General features: G+C 40.2%; 1 protein-coding gene across 1 annotated transcript in view; it reads right to left on the bottom strand.

Annotated features, from left to right (window-relative positions):
* Positions 1–3109: 3109 nt before the first annotated feature.
* The window catches only part of CDC14A (cell division cycle 14A), a 164008-nt gene continuing 151552 nt past the window's right edge, over positions 3110–15565 (bottom strand). The window contains exons 12-15 of the mRNA XM_065881245.1: positions 8513–8628; positions 6423–6470; positions 4268–4390; positions 3110–3560 (exon numbers count right to left, since the gene is read on the bottom strand). Coding sequence (XP_065737317.1) covers positions 3110–3560; positions 4268–4390; positions 6423–6470; positions 8513–8628 — 738 coding nt within the window. The remainder of the gene's footprint in view (positions 3561–4267; positions 4391–6422; positions 6471–8512; positions 8629–15565) is intronic.

The following is a 15565-nucleotide window of genomic DNA, read 5'->3' as shown; positions in this document are numbered from 1 at the left end:
ATACTTAATGAATGCCTACTACATGCAAGGCACAGAGCATACAACCGTGAAAAACAGACACTGGCCCTGCCGCCACAGCACTTACAGTCTAGCGGAGGATACAGACTAGTGAACAGATGATTAAAATGCAGAGCGAGAATCTGAGTATTGCAATTAAGACCAAGGCAGGGTGTAGAAGAGCTTATGGGGGAAGCATTGTGACCTAACCCAGACTTGCAGGGTCAGGTAAGGACAATGCTGATGAATAGCAATTCAGTGGTAAGTCTCTTAAAAATAACACAGAGCAAATATTCAAGACAGATATCGCAAGTAATTTCAATTTAATAAAATACTTCCACCCCACCCACGCCATAATCACACGTCCCTCACCTCTTAAGATTTGAAAACGCCTCTGAATGTCAGGGAGGGAAAACTGATTTTTTACAGTAGGTGGGTCGGCCAAAATGAAACCTGGTGCATTGCACTGGTCAGTAGAAACCTCAAGACTAACAGAACAGTCCAATTAAAAATAAAATCTGCTTCTCAGAATTCTGTCACAACCATAAGGATTCCTTAACATCTGTTCTTGTTATCTGTGTTAAAGCATTTAATGACAGAACAAGGAAATCATTTCCACATTTTTCTGGGGGCTGAACTGCTGCACAAAGTGAGAAGCAATTGCAGCTTTCAAGAGAGATGCTAATTGCAGCTTTTAAAATATTAGACGCCCTCTAAACACCCAGCAACCCCCGTCCCCTAGGAGTTTCTGGGTCTTTCTTAAAGGTGCGAGGAGGATATTGCCATCTAGACTTCATTTCCTACCTAAGGGTTTAAAAACATTTTTGTTGAGTGATTTATTCCTAGTTCTTCAAGGATCATATGTCTCACATCTTCAGAAGCATTGGGAAAAAAGGACCATCTTATTTAGACAAGAAACCTGTAACAATTAGAAAAGCTTCATTGAACCGATAAAGGAAAAAACTCCCAACCTCCTACTTTATTCCTCATAAAATGGGAATTTCCATCTTAATTTAGACCTTCTGCCAGCGAGCCAGGAGGGGTAGGACTTGGAACCCTCCCTCTCACAGACGTTGTCTAGGCAAAGATGAAGGAGGGAAAATTGGCTACAAGACACCTGGCTATTCTTACTTCCTGGGAGGGTGAGAGGGAGGAAAATGTTGTCTTGATGGCAATTCTATTTATAAATGCTTTTCTTTACAATAAGATGACAAATTTAAGAAGGAGAAGGGGAAGAAGCAGCAGCTGCCCACACAGAGTATTACTTTAAATTTAATTATTGGAAAATCACTGTATTCAGGCCAGGAGAGGGAAAATATGGAAGGAAACCAAAATCAAGTTATATAAACATGGTGGCTAGGGGACTAACAATCGTCTATAGGAAGCTCCCATGCTGCCACTAGCAAAGAGGAAAACTGAGATCCAGAACAAGTAGAATGTCATTCTTATCAAGCTACCAATCCTTCTGGTATTGAGCTATAAATGTGGATTACACAAAACCTTTAGCCATGAAATCTACAAGGTATTCATATAATTATCTATCTATATATATAACACTTTTTCTGAAAATGGAGAGATCTGTACTCTGGTCTAAAAAAGAGGCTGACCCACAATCAGTATATGAAAATATTGACTGAACTCAATTCCTGCTGTGAAGTATAATGACTTGTAAAACTAGTTATAAAAATGTATAATAAATACACTTCATTTTCCAGCTAATCCCAGTTACTAGGATTTAAGTTTTACTGATACATATGTACCCATAACTTAGTGGGATTAGAGTCAAATTAAGGGATAGAGTGGGCCTAGGCTATAGTCTCTACAGGAATCTAAAATAATGTTGAGAAATATCACTGGGAATAAAATCAGATTGGGGGAAATCATATGTGCCAGAAAGGACTGTGTGTGGATAGAGTGGAAAAAAAAACTTTGAAAGAGGCCTGAGGTAGGGATGGGAGTAGTAATGAGTCCAACCAACACACACACACACACACACACACACACACACACACACACGCTGCATCTTCACATTCACAAAGTGGTTTCTAAACTGCCTTCTAGGGAAAGTGAGTCCCATTAGCTTTTACCGTGGGGTATGGATTTGCTGAGAGGCGGTGAGAGGCACACTGCCACCCGCACTTCTCCTCCCCTCCCCTCCCCTGCAGGGACCCGCTTCTTCCAGGATAATAGCTGAGGAAGTGTTTGAAGAACAGTGGACATGAAGGGGTGCCAGACCACAGCCTTCCCAGAACACCTGGGGCTTGCTTGTGCCTGAGTGGAGTCAATGTCGCATTTTAACATTGACTGACATTGCCTTGATCTGTGGCATCTATTTCTACTTCTCCTTCCTATCTTGTCCTTGTTCTCTCACATCAAAACTCACATTCCCATAGATCTCAATTCCCTTTGAGGCAATCAAAATATGTGATTAAAGTGATTCACGGCAGGGGTGGGGGTGGACCAACAAGATTTTACCCTAATAGGGATTACTGGTCACAAAGGGGGCTTGGTAACCAAAATGAAGAGCTCATGGGTAAAATGTGTTTGGAGATCTTCCATCCTGTCTCTAGAAGAGTGACAGCTAATTTTAAACATCTTTCTGTTACCCTGCCTTCCCGTCCCCTACATCCCGAGTACCTACCATAAACCTGCCATATAAGCACCCTCCATTTGCCATTTAATAATTCTGGGTCAGTTCCCTGCAGGTGACCTAGTCAAGGGCTTGATGGTTAGTTCTGAGAACACACTGTTCATTCAACATCTTCCACATTTAAATACTCCAAATTCATCCACTGATAAATGATGTAGAAAAAGCCAGGATAAAAAAAAGCCACTACAACCAAAGCAGATGCTGTCTGTCGTATGACTCGACCCCTGACTTTGCCGAGTGATTCGAAACTTCAGTGAAAAGTAACTGAAGACAACGGTGTCCATGATGAAGGGAATGAAAGCTGCTAACCTTCCTAGAGAAATCACTTTAAAAGGAGTGGGAAAAGGAGAAGAAAAAGAAGGAAGGAAGAAAACTGGGTCGACACTTGGCATTTACTTGAAGAAGAGCCAGCAGAATGTACGTGCAGAGACAGTTTCACAAAGCACAGAGGGAAGGCATCGATCAGAAGGCTTCCTTGGCACAATTAAATTTCTTTGGTGGCGGCCTCGGCTGGGAAGGCAAGGCACAAAATTTGTGTTCAGGGTTCTGAGGGCCAAGAGGTGGTGTCTGTGAACTTACAGGGATTGATCGGCTCAGGAATCTCGCTGAGGAAGAAGAAAGGCCGGTGTAGGAGGGCCGCAGGGCGGTGGCGTGATCCTCCGTCTTGGCGCTGTGAGGGCCTGGCTGACTGTTCAGGGCACTCCCACTGCTGCTGTTGCTTCTGCTGTACTGGTTGTTGTTGAGCTCAGGGTAATTTCTGGCAGGCAGCTGGGAGCTGCCATTCAAGAGGCTGGTGAACGGGTTGCCTACGAAACCCACCTTGGAGGGTGAGGCAGTCTTTTTGTTCTCTGGATCGTCTGCTGCAGCGTTCAAGTTCCCTAGAGAACTGGCTAGCCGGGAGTTCATGGAAAAGCTGAACGAAAAACACAGGTGGGGCAGGGGGGGAACATAGACAGCCATGTATACTCACACAGGGTTCACGTTTCTAAAACACATGATTACGACATTAGGGGAATGGGATGAAGACAGTTCTGATCAACGCAAATGGTGACAGAATTGCTCTTGGTGATATTATAATATGTGGCCTTTAGTTATACATGGTAAGTTCCTCTGTCAAAAGTAGTTAGGACTCAAGAAGCTGGCTAGAACAGTTTGACCAGAGATCCTGAAATAGAATATGTGCGGGTTTCTACTTGCCCTGTGGCAGGAAGTAAATGAAAAGGACTATATAAGGGGAGAGTACAAAGCAGACCTAAGTACAAGATTTAACTTCTATATATTCAATCATATGACTACATCAAACAACCCTACCCACTTTAGTTCGGCCCATACACATCAGGGGAGAAATGACTATGTCGTATATTATTAGTCTGCGCCACTGAGCTCCGTTCCCTGGATCACGTTGGGCAAGCTCTGGAAAGGGATGCCGTACAGCATTCCCTCCATGGCCATGTCCCCACAATTCAAGACAGGAACAGAAGCCTAGAGGGTCGCAGTGCTTTTTGTGGTTTCTCCCCTTCCCCCAGTCCCCTCCTCTCACAAACTTCAGCCAAACTCATTGTCTGCTGCTGCCTTCCTTTACCTCCTGCCAGTGCCTCAGAAGGAGGAGAGAAAAATTACCTTCTTACACTGGTGCCTGAGGACAAAGAGCCTCTGTTTATCCTCTTGGCCATCACCGAAGGGGACAAAGCCACTTTTGAGGTCTTCAAAGCAGATGCAGATCCTTGTGGGGAAGAACTCAATCTTTGTGGAGAAAAATGGGCAAAGCGTCACACAAAAGCTGTGTTATCTTAACATTCAGCAATAGACTAGGATAAGATAAACTAATAAACGTTAAAGAGATCATGGCAGGTCCTAGTAACAGTAGCCAACCCGGACGCAGCCCTCACTCTGTGCTGAGCGCTCATCTAAGAACCTGACGGACATTAACTCAGCTTCTCCTCACAGCAACCCCACGAGGTAGCGAAGACTGCACTTTGCAAGTGAGCAAATGGAGGCACAAAGGAAAAGCTCCTCATCCAAAGTCACTCAGCGAGCGAGAGGCACAGCTGGGATTCAAATCCAGGATCCAAAGTCCTGGGGGTAACTACCATCCTGCCATCCTTGATCACTTCCCTTCCTTGACACTGGCATTCATTCCTTCCAAGTCCTGAGATTCTACCTCTCTATATTTCAAATCTATCCTTACCTTTCCACTCTGCAACTGCCCTAGGAGAGGCCATCATTATTTCTTATCCTTGACACCTAGCAGCACCTTTTAATCTGGTTCCTTAAAACTCACATTCCGAATAGCCTCCAACAAAATCTAAAATATCTAATCATGTCGCTTCACTGTTTAAACCATCTAATTTTTCTTCAGTGCCCAGAAAGCCTAAACTTCTTGGCTTGGCTTCTAAAACCCTCCAAAATCTGGCACTTGCTAATTCTCCACATTTTCCCACCAGACACCTCTTCTCCAGCTACAGAAAATGCCCTGAGATGCCTGGATAGACGGCGTCCACACCTCTGTCCAGTTTGCATATGCTATTTTTCCTGCCAAGGCATCTTCTCCTGTCCTTACCTCACCTCTACACACACCTTTTTCTTCCACCTCCATCTGACTCACTCCCATTGCTTATCCTTTAATGGCCCAATCAGCTGTTACCTCTTACAGCAAGCCTTCACTGAATTCCCAGGCGGGGTAAGCATCAAGTTTCATCATATATTCTCATAGTAAATCACAGCTCTTGTACCACATTTCATTGTCTAATATCGTCTACTTCCCTCGAAATTAGCTCCATTACGAGCAAAGAACTGCTTCTCATTTCAATTCCCAGACTAGCACAGTGCCAGACTCAGAGTAGGTGTTCAGGAAATATTTGCTGAGTGAACAAAAAGGGAAAAGTGACTCAAATCTGGACTACCAGGGCCCAGTCATGGTTTTAATACCAAATGTGTTTTGTCCTGGACAAATCTTTTAATGTAGCTGGAACCCTGTTTTCCTATCTGCTATAGAAAAGCTGATTTACTTGTAGACTCTTTTCTTCATCATCGTCCCTCCAAACAGCAGCTTACAACATGGTTTGCCTCTAAATCAAGAACAGGAAAAGTTGTACAAGGAAGCAGCTCAAGCTTCTGGAGAAGTCTGGGCCATCTCAGAGCTGCCTTCACTAAACAACCCTAAAACCTAGAGCTGAATAAGAACAGAGCTGAGGAGTGAATCAGCTTTTTTTCCCCATCTGTTGATGACAGTTTTGGGCAAACATTTCTACAGCCCTCACTAAGACCTACCCTGGATCCTGGTATCACTTAGACCACCAGGGAGTGTTCAGGGAACATTTTTCCAGAGAAAAACACTAATGTTTCCTCCTCAAATGGAGAATAGGGAAGGAAATAAAACTAGAAAACAAAGGAAGGGAACAAATACATGCAAAAATAGGAGGAAAGAAGAATAACAGAAATGTTAAAAATTCAAGGCAAAATCTATCACTGGCTTGAAAGGCATGTTGCAGAGCCACTGTAGTTTATTAGAGATCCCACCATGCACCGGGCACACCAAGTACATTGGCATCATTCCCACAGCCATACGGCCCTGTAGCCACCTCAGGAAAATAACATTTTTGCATGGTGAGCATTAAATACAAAGCATATTGTAACAATCTAGAACAGAAAGGAAGGAATTTTAAAAGTGAAAAGCTGTGGGCAGTTTATTTCTATGGGCTTAAGGGTTGGGAAATGTATCTAAAGGGTAGCATTTGTTTATAAGCTACTGGAAATTCAACCTGGTTGACAGTACCTGGAAGGCTGGGACACTGCTCTTGGATGCCCTTTCATATCCTCCAACCTACAGAAACCAAAGACAAATGTTCACACAACACCAGGGTCACACATTTAAGCCAAGACCAAAAGTCACATCATCTGGAGTCAGACCAGCAAAATTATTAAATGGGCAAGAGGGATAAACCTTGCAAATGGATATTAGTATTTATTCACTTTATAAAATAAATCCTAGAACCAGCAGGAAATCTATTTTAGTCGTTTTGTTTCCTCTTGAATTTCATTTACAGCAAAATGCTTTTTCATCAGAAGGTGGTATTGCATCTACTCAGGTTAAAAATGTTTGATCATGGTGTCATGATGCTTTTAAGAAAAACTAAATTCCAAAAAATGAGAATATTTCTGAGGATAAAAAGAAAAAGAAAAACACCATGTTGGAACGAACCTTCTAAAGTTTTGTGCAGTGAAGATTCTCTGGCTTCTTTCGCCTTTTTATTTGTCAAGTTACACCCCAACTTACCCTTTCCTCCCGCTATGATTTCTTAAAAATCAAACATAAATCTGTTTGAAGTTAATTTTAATCAATATGATGCAATTTCTTAGAGTTTCAAACAAAAAATGGTGAATAAAAAAAAAAAAAAGATTGGTGGGCTTCCCTGGTGGCACAGTGGTTGAGACTCCACCTGCCGATGCAGGGGACGTGGGTTCGTGTCCCGGTCCGGGAAGATCCCACATGCCACGGAGTGGCTGGGCCCGTGAGCCATGGCCGCTGAGCCTGCGCGTTCGGAGACTGTGCTCCGCAACGGGAGAGGCCACAACAGTGAGAGGCCCACGTACCGCAAAAAAAAAAAAAAAAAAAAAAAAAATTGGTAATGTAAACTGATCTTGAAGAAACTTCCACTGACTTAGACAATACATATAGTGAAAAGAGCATGAACTTTGAACAGTGCTGGGCTTGAATAACAGCTAGGGAGTGATTTAACCTCTCTGACCTCAAGCAACCAACACAAATGTGGGTAATGGTGCACACCTTTTGTGTTAACTCGGTTAATCCTCACGTCCAAACTAGGCACCTAACAAGATTCCTGGCCCATAGCAGCTGCTCAGTAAATGGTACATTTCCTCAACTTCCTAGTGGTAGTTGGTGATTATTACTAAGTACCAAACTTGCTATCCCACCTTTCCTTTTTACTATAGAAAACAATCACCTCAACTTTGAGCTATACGAACCTTCATTTTTCAGGGCAGGAAACCAGTACCCAAAGCACAGATAATGGTATGACCAGACCCAACCTGACTTAAGTGTTATAATCCTCCCAGATAATACATAAAACTAAATTCCCTGTGAGGAGTCTGTTTGACATTTATCATACTAGCAAAACATCTCTCTTGCTATGCATTTCTCTCACTTAAAAATCAAAGGAAAGTAGCCACTTCTGGTTATATTCATTTGTGGACTTGCCATTCCTTACATTACAATAAAGAATCTTGATATTTACAGATTTTTGTACCTCCATTGATTCTGAAGTCTTTTTTTTTTTCACTTAATCTGAATTATCAGAAGATTTCAAAGGTTGTGGTCAGAAGTTAAGTCCCATCAATTGATTCTGATGAGTAATATCAGACCTCCAAACCAAGATGGTTTATAACTTTACAGGCAAGAATTGCTTATTCAATTCTCAAAAATAGAAAGTAAGGCTAAGGAGTTAGGATATAACAAAAGCTTGGCATGCTATACTTATCTGCACACTCTAGATTAAATACAAACGCTTGGCACATCTGTGAGAATTCACCATAGGACAGGAAACCCATTCACAGGAGAAAAGTCCATTCCAAGTGGAATTTTGAAGAGTCCCAAAGACAACCAACTGCTTAGCAGTTTAAGGTGGAATTCCAGAGATCATGATGCAGCAGCTGCTTTCAATAAGCTTCTAAAATTTAGCTACTCCCCGCAGTGATAAAATAATAAGAAAAAGACACAAAATAGTAATAAACCAAAAAATGAGAGGTAAACATAGTACTTGTAGGATGATATTCAAAAGAGAAGATTAAATATTCTATCCACAAATGGAGGTACAATATAAATTGAAAAGTTTCAAATAGATCTACCTAAATGCACACGATGGTGAGGAGCGTGGCTGTCTCTGACTTTTTAAGGCACGTAGTTTGTCTCCCTGGGTTATATTATTTTTCATTTCCACATCTTCATCCTCTTCTAAATTATTCTGGAAAAAAATTCATGTTCCACAGAAAGGTCATTACGAGTAATTCTACTTTATATAGATTTCTTAACAGTTTATAGATTATCTCGGTATATGGATATGTTTTATACAAATTATCTTAAATAGTTTTAACACACTATGAATTCAGCATTGGCCACGTATATACTAAAGAACACTGGACTAATCACCAATTAAATACACTGGTCAAATTCCAAATCAAAGAAGCATGGGTACGGATGTGGTAGACTTTATTAAAGGGAGCTCTGTTACAATGGACCACAACCATGGAGACTTCCTTGCAGACAAAATTATGCTTTTGGATATAGCTTAGACATAGGTTGGCTCAATAGATACAGTACAAATATTTTTCCAGAAGCTACCAGCACCCATCACTGCAAATTCCATAGCTTGTTTACATAAGTGAAAGATAAAACAATTTAGGATATCTATACAGTAACTTATTAACATCATTTAACACTATTAATAGCACTCAAGATTTTTCCAAGCTTACTAGACTGGGAAAGTGTGTTTCCTGCTGAAACAAGTCTTGTAGTTGGAAAAATATATATAAGTACCACACCAGGTCTTTTTTGCATACCAGGTCACATTTAAATCTCACAACCCAGGGAGCGGTGGTGGGGAGGGCACCATTACCCTTAATTTAAAGATGAAAAAAGGAGGTGCTTGTGGAAGATAAGACTATTGCCTAAGCTCCCCTAAACTCTTCATGACAGAGCTATGATTTTAAAATCAGATTTCTTGTCCTCAGATACAATGTTCTTTCTAAAATATATGCCACGGCACAATAACATTCCACCATAAAGATTGTATTTTTCCTCACCTGGAAATAAATCAAAAGGTTTGAATTTGCTAAGATCATTTCTAGCCATAAGAGTCTCCTCTCTTCTTTAAAGCTAGAAGTCTTATTTGATGTAGAATGTACAAAAACGCACTTCCCTCAGTGACATTTTAGTCATTTTTGACAGCCATTCCTGAATCAAAACACTTTTTTGTTCCTTGCCATCTATTTTGGGGTCCATGGATTCATCTGGGGCTCAGTAGGCATATCCTGGGTAAAAAGACCACACCCCACCACTACAGCTCTGATTTAAAAAAAAAAAAAAAGACATACAAAATACACAGCTAATAGGAAAGAAAAAGAAATGAAGATGAAAGCTTCCCAGAGGAGACAATCCCTTAGCTGAGTCTTAAAGAATGAGTACAAGTGAAGCAAGCCAAGCCAAGATCACAGGAAGGGCCATGTTGGCAAAGAACTCCAATTTAACAGTCACAGGATCATGGAACCTCAAAGTCAGGGGGTTCTCTTAGAGTTATTAAGAGATGCCCACCTATAAAGTCCCGAGGAATCAATTATATTATTCATCTTTGTCCATACAATCTCAGTGGGGGGAAATCTACTACCACCCAAGGAAGCCTGCAGGAACAGAAATCAGGCACGCCTGAAGGCTAGGCTTGCAAGCAGGACAGTAACACCTGAGAAGCTGAGCTTAGCTTCATCTAGCACCCAACATGCTGGGTTGGTAGCAGTTACGTGTGCCTGACAGAAGGACAAGCACATAGCCAAGAGGCTCCAAAATATGAGGGGGTATCAAGAAGTATATAAGCCTTCATAAGATTGGCAAGGAGAGCTTCTTGAAGGTCGGACCGGATCCACACCACAATCAGTTTCACTGTCTAATGAGTGCCTTAGTGAGAAAGCCAGGAAAGCATGTTTGTCTGTTCAACTAGGAGGATCTTTGTGCTCTCAGCTCTAAAATGCCTTCAAAATTCTAAGGAAAAGTAATTCTCAACTTGAAATTGCAATATTCAACCTATCTGTCAAGTGTAAAAGTAGAACAGAAGTACAAAAATTTACCTCCCTTACAATCTTTCTGCGAAAACGATTATAGGATATGCTTCAGGAGAAGGAAAGAAGACAACATGAGATCCAGGGAAATTAGGGATCCAACTGAGAAGTGTGAAGAGAAGGCCTTGGGTCAGAACTCTATATTTGGGCTGTAGAACAATTAGTCCAGGTTAGAAGGCAGAACTGTCTTCAGGAAAACAACGGACTTGGTAAGATTTTTTTGCTGTGTTGAGATTTTGAAAAAAATTTTAATTGCTTGGCACAATTTGGGGAGGAGGGGAGAGTAGCATTCTCTTTTCCCAGATATATAGAAAACTACACAAATAAAAAGAGCAAATAACTCTAGGGGGAAAAAAGGAGCTTCAACAAAGAAATCAGTCATAGTGGACTACTAAGCTCAACTGTGAGCAATATTTGTAATAATGTATACATTATTTGGGTTTAACCAAAAATTATAATATAGCTATATTGGGAAGCTAGGGGAAGTAGAGGTGATAGCAAGGTAGGAGAACTAATCCTATCTACCATAACCAGGAGGCAACAGAAAAATGTCCGAAATTGATAAGCTTTTAAAAGTAGCATTATAGCAAGATATTTAGGGTTTCCCTGGTGGTGCAGTGGTTGAGAGTCCGCCTGCCGATGCAGGGGACACGGGTTCGTGCCCCCGTCCGGGAAGATCCCACATGCCACGGAGTGGCTAAGCCCGTGAGCCATGGCCGCTGAGCCTGTGCATCCGGAGCCTGTGCTCCGCAACGGGAGAGGCCACAACAGTGAGAGGCCCGCATACCGCAAAAAAAAAAGATATTTAGAAATTTGGCAGTTAATTTGCTTACAGGTTTCTCCCGTTTGAGAATGGGTCTGGGGATACAGAAAGGTAGGACAGGGAACTGATTTTTTATTAGAATTCAATACTTTTGCTATTTCTAAAACTGTGGTCATATATTATTTTCTAAAATAAAAATTAATTTTAAAATATACAGTTAAAGAAAGTAACAGTATATTTATATTATAGTTACTTTACATGTGTTTATTTCTCCCACTTTATTGTAAATCTTAAAGGTGAAAAAATTTTAAATTATAATACATTTCAAACACGTAGAAAACAACAAAATGATGTAACAGCCAGTCATGTACCTAACTACCCAGAATTAATATATTTTTTCTTAAGCTCCTTAAGGAGTTTACTTAGGTACACTGGCTCTCAAAGAAAATGAAAACATTATATATTAAGTCCCAGCTCTCAACCTCTGGAGAAGGAAACCATGTATTTTCCAAAGAAAAAAAAAATATATTTTACCATATAATACTTGTTTGTCATAGGTAACAACAAACTACAGAAAAGAGATAAAAAAAATATTAAAGCCACCTACATACTTACCATCAAAGTAAAACACATTAGCATTCTGTCATATAGTCTTCCAGACTTTCCCCTGTGCTATCTATACATACCCCACCAACACATTTCTTCCTCTCAAAAGGAGGTTGAATTATACATGCTGCTTTGTAACCTACTTTTTCACTTAAATATACTACAGAAGTGTTTCAGGGTAAATTTTAAAAATCTTCTACATTATCATGTTTTATTGCTCCATAAAATTCCATTGTTGAGATGTATCAAATTTTATATATTTTGCCCTAAGTCAGGCTGTTTGCTGTCTTTCATCACTATAAACAGTTCCAACAAACATCCTTCTACAAACACATGGTTTCTGAACACTGTCCTATTATTATTGCCTTAAGATAAGTGCATAGAAGTGGAATTGCTAGATTAAAGTCTCCTGCTACATGTTATCAAACCGCCCTCCAGAAAGGCTACACCATTTTAAACTCCAACTAGCAATGTTTAAGAGCTTTTTAATCCCCAAACCCTTGCTAATACTGCATACATTTCTTTAATCTCATACAAGTTGATAGGCATAAATAGCATCTGTGTTTCTTTCATTCCTAGAGAAGTAGCACATTTTTTTATATTTACCAACCATAAGGGCCCCCATTTTGTTTTATTTGTGTACATGGAGTTTTCACATTGATTTTTTTTTATAAATTTATTTATTTTATTTATTTTTGGGTGCATTGGGTCTTCATTGCAGTGCACAGGCTTTCTCTAGTTGAGGCAAGCAGGGGCTACTCTTCGTTGTGATGCGCGGTCTTCTCATTGCGGTAGCTTCTCTTGTGGAACACAGGCTCTAGGTGTGTGGGCTCAGTAGTTGTGGCTCGTGGGCTCTAGAGCACAAGCTCAGTAGTTGTGGCACACAGGCTTACTTGCTCCACGGCATGTGGGATCTTCCCGGACCAGGGCTGAAACCCATGTCCCCTGCATTGGTAGGTGGATTCTTAACCACTGAGCCACCAGGGAAGCCGCACATTGATTTCTTAAGAGCTCTTTACATTAAAATAAAAAAAACTTTCATTTGAATGTGTTGTAAATATTTCCTCCCAGTTGATTAATGTGAGGAGAATAACTCAGAGAGATCAAGACTGGGGGCAGGGGGCACAGCAGTGGTCTGGTAAGAGAGGACAGATTGGATTAAGGTAGGAGAAACTGCCTGGAACTCAGGACCTGGGGAAGGAGGAGGGAGGGGAAAAGATCTGGACACACAGTACAGGTCTGAAAAATATCTGCTAAAATATAAATCATGGGTTTTTTTGTCTCAACCTATCTCCCCTTATTTTATTTCTGTGGCTACTGTAAGAAGTTTTAGCCATTTTTAGGACTAAGAATATAAAATATATGAGTTATAAAATTCTTAGTAAATGATTAACAGCCTTCAAACTCTTGACAAAAATAGTTATATACAATGTTATTCAAAACACATTTATATTACAAAATTAAGAAACAAAAAGCCCCACACATCTACGGTCAATTATTCTTTGACAAAGGAGGCAAGAATATACAATGGGAAAGAGACAGTCTCTTCAGCAAGTGGTGTTGGAAAAGTTGGATAGCCGCATGTAAATCAATGAACACACCGTCTCACCACACACAAAAATAAACTCAAAATGGCTTAAAGACTTAAACATAAGACAGGGCACCATAAAACTCCTAGAAGAGATCACAGGCAAAACATTCTCTGACAGGAATCATACCAATGTTTTCTTAGATCAGTCTCCCAAGGCAACAGAAATAAAAACAAAAATAAACAAGTGGGACCTAATCAAACTTACAAGCTTTTGCACAGCAAAGGAAACCATAAAAAGAAAAGACAACCTACAGAATGGGAGAAAACATTTGCAAATGATGAACCAACATGGGCTTAATTTCCAAAATACACAGCTCATACAACTCAACAACAAAAAAACAAACAACCCAATCAAAAAATGGGCAGAAGACCTAAATATACATTTCTCCAAAGAAGAAATACAGATGGCCAATAGGCACAGGAAAAGGTGCTCAACATCACTAATTATTAGAGAAATGCAAATCCAAACTACAATGAGGTTCCACCTCACACTGGTCAGAATGACCATCATTAAAAAGTCTACAAATAACAAATGCTAGAGAGGATGTGGAGAAAAGGGAACCCTCCTACACCGTTGGTGGGAATGTAAGTTGGTGCAGCCACTGTGCAAAACAGTATGGAGGTTCCTCAGAAAACTAAAAATAGAATTACCATATGATCCAGCGATCCCACTCCTGGGCATATATCAACAAATCTATAATTCAAAAAGATACATGCACCCCTATGTTCACAGTAGCACTATTCACAATACCTAAGACATGGAAACAACATAGATGTCCATCAACAAATGAATGAATAAAGAAAATGTGGTACATATATACAATGGAATACTACTCAGTCATAAAAAAGAACAAAATAATGCCATTTGCAGCAACATGGATGCAACTAGAGATTATCAAACTAAATGAAGTCAGAAAGAGAAAGACAAATACCATATGATATCACTTATGTGTGGAATCTAAAATGTGACACAAATGAACCTATCTATGAAATAGAAACAGATTCACAGACATAGAGAACAGACTGGTGGTTGCCAAGTGGGAGGGGGTTGGGGGAGGGATGGAATGGGAAGTTGGGGTTAGCAGATGCAAGCTTTTATATATAGAATGGATAAACAACAAGGTTCTACTGTATAGCACAGGGAACTATATTCAATATCCTATGATAAACCATAATAGAAAAGAATATTAAAAAAAGAATGTGTATATATATATATATAACTGAATCACTTTTCTGTACAGCAGAAATAACACAACATTGTAAATCAACTATACTTCAATAAAAAATATTTTTATAAAAAGAAAAAAAAACTATATAGAAGAGGACCTTGGTCTCCTGGAATCCTGAATAAGTCATGCAGACAGGAATATAACCAACCCCTGTATTTATTAGGGCACTTATAATATATACTAGGTCACAAGTGCCTGCGTGGGGAAAAGTATATTAGAAAATAGAGTTCCATTTGTCATGAGGCATAAATCAATCCCAAGAACTGGGGGACCGAGGGCAGTTTGAAGATGTTTCTCATCAGGTACTGTTATACCACATTCTTTATACCAAATTCATTCCTCATGATGACTAATGATGAACAAAGTCACAAACGATAAATGCTGAGAATTTAACCCAGGCCTCTGTGTGCTCTTGGGCTCCAGCCCCTTTTCCCAGAGTCCCAGTGTAGCCCCCCTCTTGCTCTCAGCTACTCTGGAAGCAGCAGATCCCCTGAAACAAAGCCAGACGATTGCTGGCAATGGTGAAGAAGCCTAGTTCAGGGAAGACCCTGATATCTTGGCTCCCCTAAGGACGGGGGTCTGTTCTCAGACCCCCTGTCGCCCTCTGGAGGGTCTGAGCATCAGTGCGTTTTCTTCTGGATACAAGCCTGCCCTACATAAAGACAGGAAAATAGAGCCAACTAAAACACATAAAGAAGGAGAATTTTTAAAGATATTGTTATTTATGGTCTAGCTAAAGAACAAATAGCATAAAATATGAAGATGTATTTTATTCCACCAGTTGTTCTCTATATGCAGACAAGATGAAAACCAAAATCAAATAAATTAAATTGTGCCCATAGATTTCAGTTGGATAAATTACTGACCAACACATTAATAAATTT

The sequence above is a fragment of the Phocoena phocoena genome, chromosome 1, assembly GCF_963924675.1.
Source record: "Phocoena phocoena chromosome 1, mPhoPho1.1, whole genome shotgun sequence".
Lineage (NCBI taxonomy): Eukaryota > Metazoa > Chordata > Mammalia > Artiodactyla > Phocoenidae > Phocoena > Phocoena phocoena.
This window is presented reverse-complemented; position numbering and strand designations above follow the sequence as displayed.